Source organism: Protopterus annectens, chromosome 2.part1 (assembly GCF_019279795.1).
Source record: "Protopterus annectens isolate FY-2018-M chromosome 2.part1, PAN1.0, whole genome shotgun sequence".
Classification (NCBI taxonomy): domain Eukaryota; kingdom Metazoa; phylum Chordata; order Ceratodontiformes; family Protopteridae; genus Protopterus; species Protopterus annectens.
Genome location: NC_056729.1, coordinates 689294006 through 689309758, shown reverse-complemented (window position 1 = coordinate 689309758; position 15753 = coordinate 689294006). Strand labels below are relative to the sequence as shown.

Sequence of the window (15753 nt, the reverse complement as noted above, 5' to 3'; positions counted from 1 at the left end):
CCTGGTTACCCTCCCTCCAGCCCCCTGACTTCTATTGTCTATACCGCTATTCTTGTTTACTATGCTTAAAGCTTTCTGGTGTTTTTGCTTTTTGTTGGAGGTATAACCTTGTATATAATTGCTTCCCATTATGGGGGTACCTGACATCTGGTGCAAGAAAAACTGATAAAATGGCATCGGCTGCATGCCTTATACCCCTGACTACCTGACATCATGGAAGATGAGACCGCAACCGATGCAGGACCCAAGACTTTGATAGTCAGACTAACTGAGGGCTACTGCAAGCAGATAACCCAAATGTGATAACTACAATAGTGAATACACTCGAACATCTACATTTATGGTAAGTGTACACAACTGTACTTTTATTGTTCAGAGAATAGACAAGAGGAGGTTGGAATTTACTTGAGGAAGCTGGCAAGGGAACCAAGGTATTGAGAACAAAAAATTAGAGAAGTGAGGGTAATAGAATGGGAAGAGGCCATGAAGGCATTTGGATTGCAGGCAAGTGATTGCCTTCCTTGTCAACTATTGATATCAGAGTGTAGGCAAAGAGAAAGGGATAGGGGAATCCTAGATGAAAGACCTGCACTGGTTAAGTTTTTAGTTGAATCTAGAACAGAAGCTGCTGTTAGAGGATAATTAGTAGAACATGTAAAATATTACATGATGGCTATAGGAATCTATCAGAAGTCAGAAAAGATTGGTAAGAGAGATTAGCCATGCAATTCACATGAAAACAATTGGATGACATATGTATGGATCCCAAGTATGCAACAAAATCTGGAGGGAAGCTGTGGTGGCTGCAATGCCGTAATGTAAGTCCTTCTGATCCCAGCTTTATATAAACCCATTTCAGTTTTGTCTATAATGGCTAAAGAATGGCGGGAGTAAACACCAAGTGTAAATGGACCAATGCCATTTTGTGGAAGGCAAATATTTGCCAACATTTTAATACAACAATGATGATCAGAAAAGAAGAATTTGAAAATACCTGCTATTGGAGAGATGTAGTGTAGACAAAGCATTCATTAGCAGATTAAGCACTGGGTTTGAGCATAAATGGAATTTGCATTTCCTGATACTGTCTTGAGTTAACTAGAGGATAATTGGGGAAGAATCGCGTGTGAGGTTCTTCTGTGACCCGTTATCGAACAAGAGGCAGGCAGGTGTCTCCTTCACTTCTGGTTGCATTATGTTTGGAAACATTGGCAAAAGATAAAGGTTTCGGAAATTTAGGGATATATTGCTATGGTGTTCAAGAGAGTTGAAACTGTTGCAGATTGTATTTTTGTGTGATGGAACCCTAATAGAGGAATTTTTAGTGTGTATTGAATATTTCTGATACTGGTCTGGTTTTTTGTTTTTGGGAGAAAAAGTACTGTGATGGTAAACAAAAGGGTGTAGCTGTAAACTATGTACCCACATGAATTAGGCCAGCAATACCCACATTTATAGGACATAAGGTAGAAGTGTTTGAATATGGATTGAAAAAGGTTCTATGGAAATGTGGAAGAGACTAAACAAAAGATAATACAAAACTTAGAAATGGAGCTCTTATGGATGTGTATAGCAGATACAAGCAGAAAAATGTTTTTATTCCCTTTGGTTTCTTTTCCAGTCAGGCATATTTTTTATCAACCAGATTAAGTTATGGATGAAAGTAATTAATAAAGAGTTGAAGGTTTATTTGTGGGGGAGGGGGCCATGGAGGGAATTGAGAATAGGTTTGGATTACCTGACTTGAAGTGAAGTGTTTTTGCTATGCTGTACATTAAGACTCTTTTATATGACATTTAAAGAGGAGGGCTGCAGTTCAAAGTGGAAGGGATGGTGATGTAGTGGGGGAGAGTAGTTTGAGAGATAAGGAAAGAGGTGAGATTTTGGATGCAGATCCCTGAGAATAGGAACAGTTTACAGAATGTTATGTTCATAAAGTAACCATGAAAGTATACCAGGAACTGGGAATTCTCAACGGGCAGAAATGGAAAGGGAAGTTCTGCTGATAGGGATGACTAGCAGTTGAAGCATTGTACCTGTTAAGTGCACAGGAAATCAAAATTATAAACCACAAACAACTTTTGTGAACTGGCACACAGGCATGAAGCAGTAAAATATAACCTATAGTTTTTATTTGATTAAGATAGAAAGTAGCTTGACAGATTTTTGTAAAAGTTATTGGTATATTTTACTTGAGCTCGCATGCCCCATATCACTATGGTCTATGGATGTTCTTAGGTGACATTCACTGTTGCAGTCATCACATTTGGGTTATCTGCTTGCAGTTCATAGAGTTCAAAGGTTTGGTACTAGGCTATGGCCCTAGGGGCTCTTTACAAGACTATACAAGCCTAATATAACAATTCCCTGGATTTATTTCTTCCCACACTGTTTTACTTCCCTAGACCCCTATTTTACTTCCTTGGACCCTGAGCCCCTCCAGCCTGATTATCAAAGTCTCTCCAGGTCCTGTGTCTGTTGCTGTCTCATCTTCCATGACATCAAATAGTCAGGAGGTACCTAAAGCATGCAACCGACACCGATTTATCAGTCTTTCTTGCGATGCGGTCCCAGAAGCAGAAGCAGTTCGCAGGGGTGCTGGTCAGCCGACTCCTGAAATTTTTGTTTTACGAGTTTCAGAACCGAAGTTTTCAACTAAAGCTACTACCAGTACCCATTAGGGAGAAAACTTTTTCTTGCTCTAAACCGATGTCAGTAAAGTTAATAATTGTATTTCTTGTGGAGAAAGCAAAATACCTCACAAAGATATTCATTCCTACTGTATTCCTTGCCTATAGGCCTGACCCACTGACGTACCTCGCTGTCGGTTTGTACCTTATATTTAAACAAGAACTATTAAAATAGATTGTGATATATTTACCCTTCTAAATATTTTGGTACTCAGTTCCAATTACCCAGAATGGCTTCGGTAAGCCACCCGACTACTGACATTCTGAAAAAGCATAAGCTAAAGACAGTGACAGGCCACTTAGGTCCAAAGCTGCCGATGGCACTTCTAAGCTAGTCGCCAGTTTGCGGTACACAGTGGTAGCTTTTGCAGCCCCTGTACCCACTACTTCAGATTCGTAGGCCTCTATTGAGTCCCATTCGGTGTCTGGTATGCCGCGAGATGCTTCAGCTGTGGAACCTGCGGATGTCTGTACCTTGGATGGGTCCGTAGCCGCTGTGCAGGCACCGGCTTCTGAGGGTGTATTCAGGCCTACTGACTTGCATATTAAACCAACGCCGCCATCTTCTTCAAGGCCTAAAACTCTTATCTATGCCTAAAAAAACGACGCCCAGACCACATGGTCAGGCCCCTATTTCTAAAAAACAAATGATAAGAATGGCTGAGGACCTTATTACTCTAATCAGGGGAAGCCACCCTTCCCCCTCTAAGAGACCTAGGACTGATTTTCCTTATGATTCTTCTGATCAGGATTCTGAAATTTCTGTTTTCTCTGATGACCAGGATTTGCCCTTATCTACCTATGAGGATTCTTATGCAGAGGACTCCATTCCTTCTGCTTCCCCTCCAGAGGATTTCTCTTTTGGTGAAACCTGGCATACTCTTACAGAGCATTTCCGCTGGGAAAGCCAGGATTACTCTGACTCCAAAAAGAGATATAGGGAATTCTTACTCCTGCCTCAACACAGGCCTTTAGCTATCCCTCCTGTACTGGACATTGTGGATGATGCCTTCTCGGAATCTAGCCTGGCCCCTGACTCTTTACCTCCTGCTCCCAGAAAACCTGATAGGTATTACAGGGCACCTGACTCTCACAAGTTCCTCTTTAAAAATCCTACTGTGGATCCTGAGACCATTTCCCAGGGACCCAAGGGCATTAAAGCTACTACTGCCAAAAATCCTACCCCCTCTAATAGAGATTCCAGGGCACTGGATAGATGGGGAAAGAAGGTATACACTTCTGCTACTTTAGGCATTAGGGCTTTAAACTGCCAGTTTCATATGTTAAAAGTATCAGTAGCATATTATTGGATTCCTTAAACAGAAAATGATGTTGATTCCTCACTGTGCTGAAAATAAAGAATTACAGGATTTAATGCATTCTGCTGAACAAGTTGGAAAACATACTTTGCAATGTGGTTTTGATTCATTAGAGGCATCTTGCAGGGCTGCTGTCACTGGGTCTGTACTTAAAAGGCATGCTTGGCTTAAGGAGCAATATTTGCCAGGTCAGGTTAAAGCTAAATTTCTGGATGCTCCCTTAAACCAAGACCGCCTGTTTGGCAACAAAGCAGTGGTAGTACTTAAAAAGATGGAGGAAAAAGCTAAATCTATGCAAACTGTTAAAGATTTCCTCCAAGTACAACTTCCCAGATTTAGTAGGCACTGGCCCTCTAAGAATTGGTCCTTTCCTGCCTCTTCCAGGCCTTCAGTCCAAACTCAGAACCAGCAGAACACCCAGGCTTCAGTCCCAAGGTACTCACAGGCCTAAACAGTGGGGGGCTCCCACTTCCAAAGCAGGGAGTAGTAAGACTCCCCCCTATGGTAAACTGTCTCAATGACTTAACTTTAAACCTTCCAAGCCCTGCTCAACTGACTGTTCCTTTAGGGGGAAAGATTGCCCTGCATGCAAAAAATTGGGAACTCATTACCCAGGACAAATGAGTTTTAAATATAGTTTCCCAAGGATACAGATTCCATTTCCACTCCTTACCAACCCCAAACGGCTGGCCAGACCTACCCCCAAATCAGTGGGCAGAGGGTCAAGAGCAAGTTCTCTCTCTTTTAAGCATCAGAGCTGTTCAACCTGTTCCAGAAGAAGAATGGGGACAAGGTTTCTACTCAAGACTTTTTCTGGTACCCAGAAAAGACAATTCCTGGTGTCCTATCCTGGATCTGTCTATCCTAAGCACATTTCTGGTAATCCCAAAATTCAAGATGCTAACTCTTCATCAGCTGCTTCCCATGCTAGGCAAAGATGCCTCGTTGGCAACACTGGATTTAAAGGAAGCCTACCTGCACATCCCGATAAGGGAATCTTGCAGAAGATACCTACGTTTCAGAGCAGGCTACATGCACTATCATTTCTCTGCACTGCCCTTTGGCTTATCTACTGTGCCCATGTGTATTCACAAAGTGCCTAGCTCCAGTCATTGCATTTTGCAGGCAAAGAAATATTCAAATATACCCATACCTGGACGATTGTCTAATTCAGGCAGAAAGCCAGGACATACTATTAAATCATCTGGCATTTGTAAAGAAATTGATAACTTCTCTGGGGTACACCATAAACGAAAAGAAATCACATCTGGTACCCTGCCAACAAATTGTATTCCTGGGAGCAAGCTTGAATACAACTTTCCAGATGGGCCTACCTCACGCCAGAGAAAAAAGTTAATTTGACAGCCTACTTCAAACTACTGGCCGCAAAGACCCAGCTATCTGCAAGGAAAATTCTGCAAGCCCTGGGGTTCATGGCCTCCTGCATTCTACTAATTCCATATGCAAGACTGCATATGAGAAAACTACAATGGTATCTAAAAAGCCTATGGTGTCAACATTCTCAGGATCTAGAATCAATGATTCCTATCATACCTTGTCTACAGATAGAGTTCCTTTGTTAGGCAGAGGCCTGCCACCAGAACAAGGGACTGCCGTTCACTCTGCCCCCTGCTTCCCAAACCCTAACAGACGCGTCAGACTATGCATGGGGGGCTCACTTGGCAGGGCAGTGCATTCAGGGCAAATGGAACCGAAGTCAAATGCACCTGCATATCAATCAAAAAGAAATGTTAGCTGTACAGTAGCCTTCAAGGACCACATTCTTCCAGGACAATTATTGGTGAAGACGGACAACACCACTGTTCTGTGGTACATAAGCAGGGGGGGAACCCACTCATACCCTCTCTGCAGACTAGCTATGGCTCTGTGGAACACAGCCTTGAGCTACCAAGTGCACCTACAGGCTCAGTTCCTGCTAGGAAAACTAAACACACTGGCAGATGACCTAAGCAGAAATCTCATGGACCCACACGAGGGGAAACTGGAACCAAAGATATTCAACATGTTGAGAAACAAATGCGGGAGCCCAGAGATGGACCTGTTTGCCTCCCCCCAGAACTACCAATTGGACAAATTCTGCACAAGGATTCCCCACAAACAAGCTTGGAAAGAGGATGCCCTGTCCTTCACCTGGAAAAACCTATCAGTTTATGCCTTTCCCCCTCTGCCTCTCCTCTCCAAGGTACTACTATATATCAAACAGGACAAACTGAGGACAATACTGATTGCACCAGACTGACCACGCCAACACTGGTACCCCCTTTTGCGCAGTGTGTCGCTGCTGGCACCTGCCTCAGACCCCTGCTCTGCTGTCTCAGCAGGGGAGTCAGATTCTGCACCCACAGCTTCAAACCCTGAACTTGGCAGCACGACTAATTACCTGATCTCTCCATTCCCATCCCTCAGTAAGCAAGTGATGGATGTCATTCTGGAGGCAAGGAGGCCTATTACTAGAAAATCTTATGCTGAAAAATGGAAAAGATTCTGTTCCTGGAGCCAAACTCATGGGATGGGCACAGCAGTGCCCAATTTACCTCCGATTCTTCAATACTTAACTGAGATGCTTCACAAGGGCCTTTCCTTTTCCTCCATCAAAATTCATGCCTCAGCCATTTCAGCTCATTACAATACAGAACCACCCCTCTTTTCTCATCCACTGCTGAAGCAATTCCTCAGAGGGGCCAAAAACATAAGGCCACCCAGGAGAGCCCCTACTCCTGCCTGGGACCTTAACTTTGTATTGGAAAAGCTCACTCTACCTCCCTTCGAGCCAGCTGCAAGTGCAGAGTTGAAATTCCTTTCTTGGAAAACAGCCTTCCTTCTAGCCATCACTTAAGCAGGAAGGGTGTCTGAATTACAGGCCCTCATGGCTGTGGAGCCTTTCATCATCTTTCATGCTGACAGTGTGTCCCTCAGGACCAAACCCTCCTTCATGTCCAAGGTGGTATCCATTATGGCCCTTAATCAGTCCATTCATTTGCCAACCTTCTTTTCTAATCCACAGAACAAAAGTGAACGAATACTGCACTCATTGGACGTGCACAGACAACTTAGATTTTACTTGGACAGGACTAAACCTCTCAGGAAATCTGAACAGCTGTTAGCTGCATTTGCAACAGGGGCAGTGGGGAAGCTATTTCAAAGCAAACCATTTCTAAAGGAATAGGCCATTGCATTCTTTTCTGCTATAAGCACCATGGAAAACCTACCCCACGAGGGATAAGACCACATTCAACCAGGGCTGCATCTGCTCCTACAGCCTTTCTCAGAGGTGTCCCTACTAGGGACATCCTAGAAGCTGCTACTTGGAGTGCTGTACATACCTTCACCAAGCACTACCACTTGCCAATTTTTTCTAAATCCAGAGCTGGCTTTGCCACTGCAGTCTTGCAGGGCCTTATAACTGGTCCTAATGCTATCTAATTACCTCCTCCCATCCTTAGCTTTGGGAATCTACCCAAATGTGATGACTGCAACAGTGAAACATGAAGAACATAGTACAGTTGTGTACACTTACCATAAATGGAGATGTTCGAGTGTATTCACTGTTGCAGTCCTGGTTACCCTCCCTCCAGCCCCCTGACTTCTATTGTCTATACCGCTATTCTTGTTTACTATGCTTAAAGCTTTCTGGTGTTTTTGCTTTTTGTTGGAGGTATAACCTTGTATATAATTGCTTCCCATTATGGGGGTACCTGACATCTGGTGCAAGAAAAACTGATAAAATGGCATCGGCTGCATGCCTTATACCCCTGACTACCTGACATCATGGAAGATGAGACCGCAACAGACGCAGGACCCAAGACTTTGATAGTCAGACTAACTGAGGGCTACTGCAAGCAGATAACCCAAATGTGATAACTACAACAGTGAATACACTCGAACATCTACATTTATGGTAAGTGTACACAACTGTACTTTTATTGTTCAGAGAATAGACAAGAGGAGGTTGGAATTTACTTGAGGAAGCTGGCAAGGGAACCAAGGTATTGGGAACAAAAAATTAGAGAAGTGAGGGTAATAGAATGGGAAGAGGCCATGAAGGCATTTGGATTGCAGGCAAGTGATTGCCTTCCTTGTCAACTATTGATATCAGAGTGTAGACAAAGAGAAAGGGATAGGGGAATCCTAGATGAAAGACCTGCACTGGTTAAGTTTTTAGTTGAATCTAGAACAGAAGCTGCTGTTAAAGAGGATAATTAGTGGAACATCTAAAATATTACATGATGGCTATAGGAATCTATCAGAAGTCAGAAAAGATTGGTAAGAGAGATTAGCCATGCAATTCACATGAAAACAATTGGATGACATATGTATGGATCCCAAGTATGCAACAAAATCTGGAGGATTTATTATTTTTGCCTGGAAGTGTTTGCATATATACATTAATACCCCAAGTAGACGCCAAAGAATTTTTCCTCTGGTGCCTGGCAAATGGAGGTGGGATGGGGAAGAAAGAGGTAAACGGGAAGATATGATTTGGAACTGTAATGAGTTAATGGGCTTTAAAAATTCCCTGCAGACTACTCTTGTCAGGAGTACTAGGCAAGCAAATGAGTGTAACTAAGGCAATTATTATTTTTATCTGTTTTACCAGATCTGAATTGCCCAGGCATACTAAGCCCTTGTTAAGTTTAATTCTCTTGGCTGCCAAAAAAGCAGTTTCTAGAAAATGAAAATCAAATAGACTTTATGTAGTGAATATTGTAACAGAGAGAAAAGAACAGTAAGTGGGATTTTTAGAAAAAGGTAGGAGTAAATTACATAGAAAAACATGGAAATTGTGGGAACGATGCATGCAGAAAAATGTTTGAGGAGGAATGAGGATTAAGAGAAGGCAGTAATTGAATTTATGTAATGTTGCTTAGATTGTAGGATATATAACAATATATGTGATGTATAATGTTTGTAAATGTGAATTTGTTAACATAGTTTGATTACTTTTATATAAACTTGTCTGCCTGTGTCACACGTGATAATTCAATAAAGGTCCTAAAAAAAAAAATGAAGTTGTCATAAGTTGTTGTGGTACTAGACCTGACTCCTTCAAAGGTGTGTAACAAATGCTATACACACTAAGCGCTGTTAGTATGGTATAAGGGAAGGGACATTCATTTGGCCCCTGAATAACTTTCGTCCTGTGTCCACTGAAGTTTATAGACATTATTCTGAAGCAACTTATTTAAATTAGGGCAGTATTTAAGAACTCTGTTTGACCTTTTCCCTACTTGCTGCCTGTACGACAGCACCCCCTAATTGCTTTACTGACTTTCAAAGCCTGTAAAATACATTAAGTTTTTGTAACTTAGCGTTCATGGAGTAAATAAAACTCCCTTGCACTACAAAGATTTATGATCGGGTCTCACTGATCATAACCCGTTTTGTGTTTTCTACATGGATGCCAAGATTCAATTTCTTGGCATTAATGCCTCAAACACATAATAATATGGTTACTCTCGGAGACCTGATCATAACCCTCTATGTTTAGCATATTTACCTTATGGCAATATTTGTAGTATTGAGCATAAGTCATACTATGGGCTAGAAAAGCAAACATAAATCAGCACCAAAGTTAACATTTTCCTGTGAACACAATACAGGTTGTCACATCATCAGATAATAAATGTATTTTTCTATATGCTGGCAGCAGTGTAATAACTTTATTTTATTTTTACAGTCAGAAGAAACCCACCCTGTCAACTGGAAACCAGAGATTCTCAAGAGGAAGCGATTCTAATGGATTTAACCCTACAAGTTCACTTTATTTTGTGCCAGATATATTTTTATTTCAACTATTCCATTACCCAATGAGTGCTTAGGTCTTTGTTTTAACTTTGTCCCTTGTTCTGTGTACTGTTGTACATTTGCAGTAAATTTTATTTATGATTTCTAAAGAGAGTTCTTGTCTGGTGTTTATAGTGTTCTGTTCATTTCTGGTTTTCAGGTGTTTATATATATATATATATATATATATATATATATATATATATATATATAGACACATACACAGAGACACAGACACACCTGCATGCATACTGCTAACAGTGTGTTTGGACCGTAGTTTAGCTTAGACTCCTCTATAGCTTTTTCTACAATTCACTTTCTGTTACCTGTTTCACCAATCTGCCACTAGCCTAAACTGTTAACAGTTAAGTAAATATTGTGGTATTGCCTTTCAAACTCATTGATTAGGCAGAGCAACAAAGGCAGTTCTTTTGACAGCTGTACAGCAGTGCCCTAGCAGCTTCTTCATTCAGCTTAACTGCATACGAAAGAGGACTGTTACTGTCTACAGAGTCGTTCTTTTAGAGTAGGTGTATAATTTCAGGAACCAGCCAAAATGTTTACATACTGCACATATTCCACTCATGACACACAGATATTCATGGCTATGCATGACCAAATGATTGGAGTTTCTTTAAATTTTTCCTGTCTTCTTGAAGCAGCCATGTGGCAGCAGTTGCTTATCTTTGGAGTAGTTCAGAATGCTGCAGCTGTTTCTCTTGTACAGACTTTTTTGGGAAAAGTGTGTGTGCTGCTTATGACATTTGCTGTAGATGGAATAAATAACAAGGTATTACTTAAACATGTGGTTGAGAAAGAACCTGATGAGAAGTGTGTACTCTCTTGGAGTAACAGTGTTGAAAATGTAGCTTAATTGGTGGATTAAAACAGTGAGTGTTACTTGCAACATCCAAAGAAGACCAAGGAGCAATGTGCAGTGGCATGTGCCCAAGTGTTTTTGTTGGTGTTTTCATTGGAGCTACTCAAAGGAATGCTAAGGACAACATGTGAGTAGTGTTGTTGTTTGTCTTTTCGGCTTTTTCCGGTTAGAGGTCGCCACAGCGGAACTCCGGTCCGCTAATGTTTGGCAGTAGATTTATTTATGGTGCCGAGTTGCCAGCCCGTCGCCCAACCTTCAGCGAAGGCACGCCCATTCACACATGTCTTTCGTAGGGCCACTCGACCGCGGGGGGGGCATGCAGACTCCACACAAAAGGCACTCCAGTCGTGAATCGAACAGGAGAACCTCTTGCTGTGAGGCAACAACGCTACCGCTTTACCACCATGACTTTTTTGGGAGAAGTGCGTGTGCTTATTATGACATTTGCTGTAGATGGAATAAATAACAAGGTATTACTTAAACATGTGGTTGAGAAAGAACCTGATGAAAAGTGTGTACTCTGGAGTAACAGTGTTGAAAATGTAGCTAAATTGGTGGATTAAAACAGTGAGTGTTACTTGCAACATCCAAAGAAGACCAAGGAGCAATGTGCAGTGGCATTTGCCCAAGTGTTTTTGTTGGTGTTTTCATTGGAGCTACTCAAAGGAATGCTAAGGACGATATGTGAGTGTAATTGTATTAATATGCTAATTAGCAGACAAGTGCAATATGTCATCTTTTCAGTGTAAGTATTACAGTTTACACTGGGTGAATTAGTGCCTCATACAATGGCCACATTTTCTTCACAGTTTCTAGCTGTAAGCTGCATACTAAAATATTATATGGTGTATACACAAACAGGTAAATATGTATATGTACAAGTGGCCCTTTATATGCAGTTACTCTACTGGAAGAATGTACCTCTTTAAGCAGATTTTATTTTGCTGGTGTTAACATTTTGTTTTTCCCTCAATGACTTTATCTATTACTTTGTGCATTCTTCAGCGGTCCGTAAATATTTCCATTTTCAGATTCTCAAAAATGTTTATACTACATCCAGTTTGTATTTAGTAATTTCCCCCGTACTGGGAAGTCTGTAGACAACATGTGATGATTTACAGTAGTGTGCAAAACCCATTCAGATCTAAAGTGGAAATCGGTGTACACATATAACTCTTAGTCAAGGCTGACCATGCATAACACCTAAGAACAACTGTGCATTCATGTTTTATGAACCTTCCAAATAGTCATTGAGCTACAGACTGTCCTCTGCATACTACAGAACAGTCCGTTCAAGAATGAATCATATGCAGATGTGTGGAAGCATTGTTTACAGGCAATTCTTTACCTTCAGATACTTCAGAAACATCATGTTTGCACAGAAGACTTCTCACTTTTGTGTGCCATTAACTGTTTAGACTGCTATTATTAACAAACTGCCATCTGTTGTATCAGTAATGTCATCATATACATCTGCAATAGCCATGTGCTGCTTTTTAACAGATTAGCAATTCACTTATTTCTAAAAAAAAAAAAAAAAAAAAAAAAGTCATATATTTGTTTGTTTGCTAGTCACAGTTTGGTAATGTAAACTAGCATAGATATTATGTCCTGTGAAATGTCATAATTTTATTCTGCTTTTTATCGTGTAATGATGTTGTACATCTCAGATTCATGTGCTGTCCCCTGGCAAGTCTGTATTATTTCATGTCATATGTCACCTGTAATACACATGTTGACTGCTTAGAGCACTTGTAGTGCATAGAGTGCCGTAATTATACTCTGAATTCAGGAAAAAGGGGGACTTTGTTAAGCACCTTTCTGACATTAAGCACCTTTCAGGATTAAGTTCTAGTCTCACACTACATCATATTAACCATTACAGTACAGTGCTCAAAGCATTTTCACAGCTTTAAAATCTGTTATACATTTCATTGCTTCATGTAAAAAATGAGTGACTGAAATGTGAGTCTGCTTTTAAAGCCATTTGATTATCCCAGACATTTAGCTTCTGCCTTTTGTATGTTTAACTGTGCTAGAACTTTTACAGCTTTCAGAGCTGTAAAACACTTCACACTCTTACACTTTTTTCTGTAACTAGCCGTATATGGAGCAGAGAAAGCTTCATGCACTACAGAGACTTGTAATGGTGTTCAGTCATAACTGTTAATATGTGTTCTTGACATGGATGTCAAGATTTCTGTTCTGGAGAGTCACTCCACTGTCTGTACATTTTTTGACATCCATGTCTTCATCACATAAGTTGGTTATATCATCACAGTTCCAGTGGCAGCTGCTGACTTCAAATTAAAGGGAGGGCTGCAGGAGACAGCTAAATGGGTAGGGCCAATGGGAAGGGGTGTGACCAACTAGAAAGGGTGGAGCTATGCTCAAAACCACAACTGGAACTTTAAATACACTACCTTGGGTGCCAAACCGTCATTACGAGAGTCCAATCCAGACAAAATGAAGTGTAGAAGAAAAAGATATTTCAGTGCATTGGCTACATGACAGCTTACTAAGTATCTAGATGGAAACACAAAGGTTGTGAGGCATGAAAAAATAAATTACTTTTTAAATACATTACTGGAATGCCAGTCAAAATCAAGTATAAAAAAAAAAGCAGCAGCACTCAACTCAAACTACTTGTCCTTGCACTGCAGTTCTAATTATAATTTATATTCAGCTTAATAAAATTACCAAGTAACATACTGAAAGTAGCAATCTTTGTGGTACCCCGACTTGTAAACATGTTTCTTATCCAAAAAAGACCTGCTACCTGACAACTATCTACTTGTTTCATGGGGAAGACATGATCAAAGTAAAAAAATGAACAGCAAACAAGTAAGCTCAAGATAAATTGCTTAAAGGATTACTGCACAAGATTATGGACCACACACGATAGATTGGCATTCTGTTTAGTTTACGGGTAAAGCCTGCAAAGAGGACTGCAAGTCTCCAACAAATGTAATGAGCTTCTGAAAATACCGTAATCCTGTCCTTTATTACAAATACTGTCATATGCATTTAAATACCTAAGGCTTCTACATTATCTAGTTATGTAAATATTCTCTGCATGGCAACAACAAAAAGGCTTTCAGTGTTGATAATTCTTTAACAGTATGCTTATTAAAGCTTACTTGCATCTTACAATCTCTGATAAGCTTACCTGATGGTCATTAAAGCATTGCTACTTAAACACAGAGAAACAGGGCACTGTGACAGCATGCATTTTCTGAATAATAAGCATAAATCAACAGTATAAAAATATGACAGAAAACCAGAACATTCTGCAAAATCGAGGACAGATGAAAAGCCATTGTATTTGTGTCTACCTTGGATGGGGGAATACTCTGCACACTTACACTGCATAACTGCTCCTTGCCTTGCTTGGACACATGCAGAGTCACTACATGGGGGAGTGGGGTGCAACAAGTATGTCACAATTTGAAATGTCTCTGGCTCACGGTGATAGCTCTGACACTCATACCTCTCAACTCCAGAGCGAGAAATCTGGACAAAGCTATACATAGAAGTAGGACACAGGCCCAAAAATAAGGGCAATTTTTAAATATTGCTCTTATAAACTTAGAAAGATAATAGAACAGTAGTAGGTCTTGCATTAGTATGAATTTTCTGAAGGGTATGAAATCTGAAACTCAAATGTCTGCCATTATTTTCTAACTTCAATCTTTAATGATTTGCCACTAATTTGCCAGAAAACCACAATTTTATGAAAAATGGACCAACAATGTGATGCAAAAATATAAAATTACCTCACAATACACCTTTTTAATATTAGTACTGTTAACTTGAGCAGCTGACAAAATAAGAGAATCTAAACACATTTCTGAAATAAAAGTAATCTATAACTCTGATCATTACAGTTACTTATAATTGTAAACCCTCCACGTTTTCTTCCAAAAAGGATTATTATGGGGAGAGCAACATTTTGAGCCAAAATTGGGGACAGTTGAGAGGTTTGGATATTCCTAATTCTATAAAGTGATTTATTTGCACGTACCTCTCAACCTCTTAATTTAATGCAGGAAATCTGGACAAGGCCAAATATATTGGTGGAACATACAAACAGTACTAAAAATTGCTCTTGTATAAACTTAAGACAGTTGATAGAATAACAGGTCTTGCATTTTTCTGAAGGTTATGATGTCTGAAACTCAGTGTCTGTCTATTTAGTGACTTCATTCCTAAATGATTTGCCAGAAAACCACAAATATTATGAGGAACAAACCAAAAATAAGAAGCAAAAATCTATTCATTCTGCAAAAGTCTGGACAGTTGAGAGGTATAGTTCAGCTGGGGCTGTCTTTGAGTTTGCTGTCCTTCCCCCCTCACAAAATCATGGTCAAATGGAGCCTCCCCCTGAAACCTTTCCAATGTCCCATTCCTTGGTTATTTCGCCACATTCACCATACACACTATAATATGCATACTGCTTTACTTCTGTGATGATTTAGATTTCATTTGAAAGTTTTATTTTGCATTTTACAGCACAAACAGTAATATATATCTGTTAAACAGAGCAATGCAGTCTCACAATGAAAATACACTTAGCATTAAAACTTCTCTGCCCTTGAAACTCACATTCATTGAAACAGCATTGAAACCCACATTCAAAGAAAATACATTTTGCCAGTGGCAGATAAAGATTAACTTTGGGCTGTTTTCAAATCATAGGCCCCTTGTACACGAAACATACATGTGCTCTTTGATACACCTTCCTGATGGAATTAAATTATATTCCATGTACAATACAGTGCAGTTGTTAGAGGGCATTTTAAATTTATTGTTTTGAACATTTTTCCAGTAAACAATAAAACAAAATGCATGTACCAGTAATAACAAAACTGCCCAATTTAAAACATTTCCATCATAAAAGTCTACTCAAACTTCTACAGTCCACCAGTATCAGTAAATATGCACAATCTCTGAAGAAGTAAAAGTCATCTAAATAATTCCACATTAAAGAAATCTTTAACTAATGAAGAGGTTGCTGCTAGCAATTAACTTTATATTATATTGTTTCATCTACAAATAA

The 15753-nt window shown here is 40.0% G+C and overlaps 2 protein-coding genes across 3 annotated transcripts in view; one reads left to right on the top strand and one right to left on the bottom strand.

Annotated features, from left to right (window-relative positions):
- LOC122794208 (pleiotropic regulator 1-like) overlaps positions 1-9928 on the top strand; it is a gene marked incomplete at its 5' end in the record, with an annotated part of 228274 nt that extends 218346 nt beyond the window's left edge. The window contains 1 exon segment of the mRNA XM_044062426.1: positions 9708-9928. Within this exon segment, the coding sequence (XP_043918361.1) occupies positions 9708-9767 (60 nt within the window).
- The window catches only part of NFXL1 (nuclear transcription factor, X-box binding like 1), a 1793512-nt gene that overhangs the window by 228581 nt on the left and 1549178 nt on the right, over positions 1-15753 (bottom strand). The gene's annotated exons all lie outside the window — the stretch shown is intronic.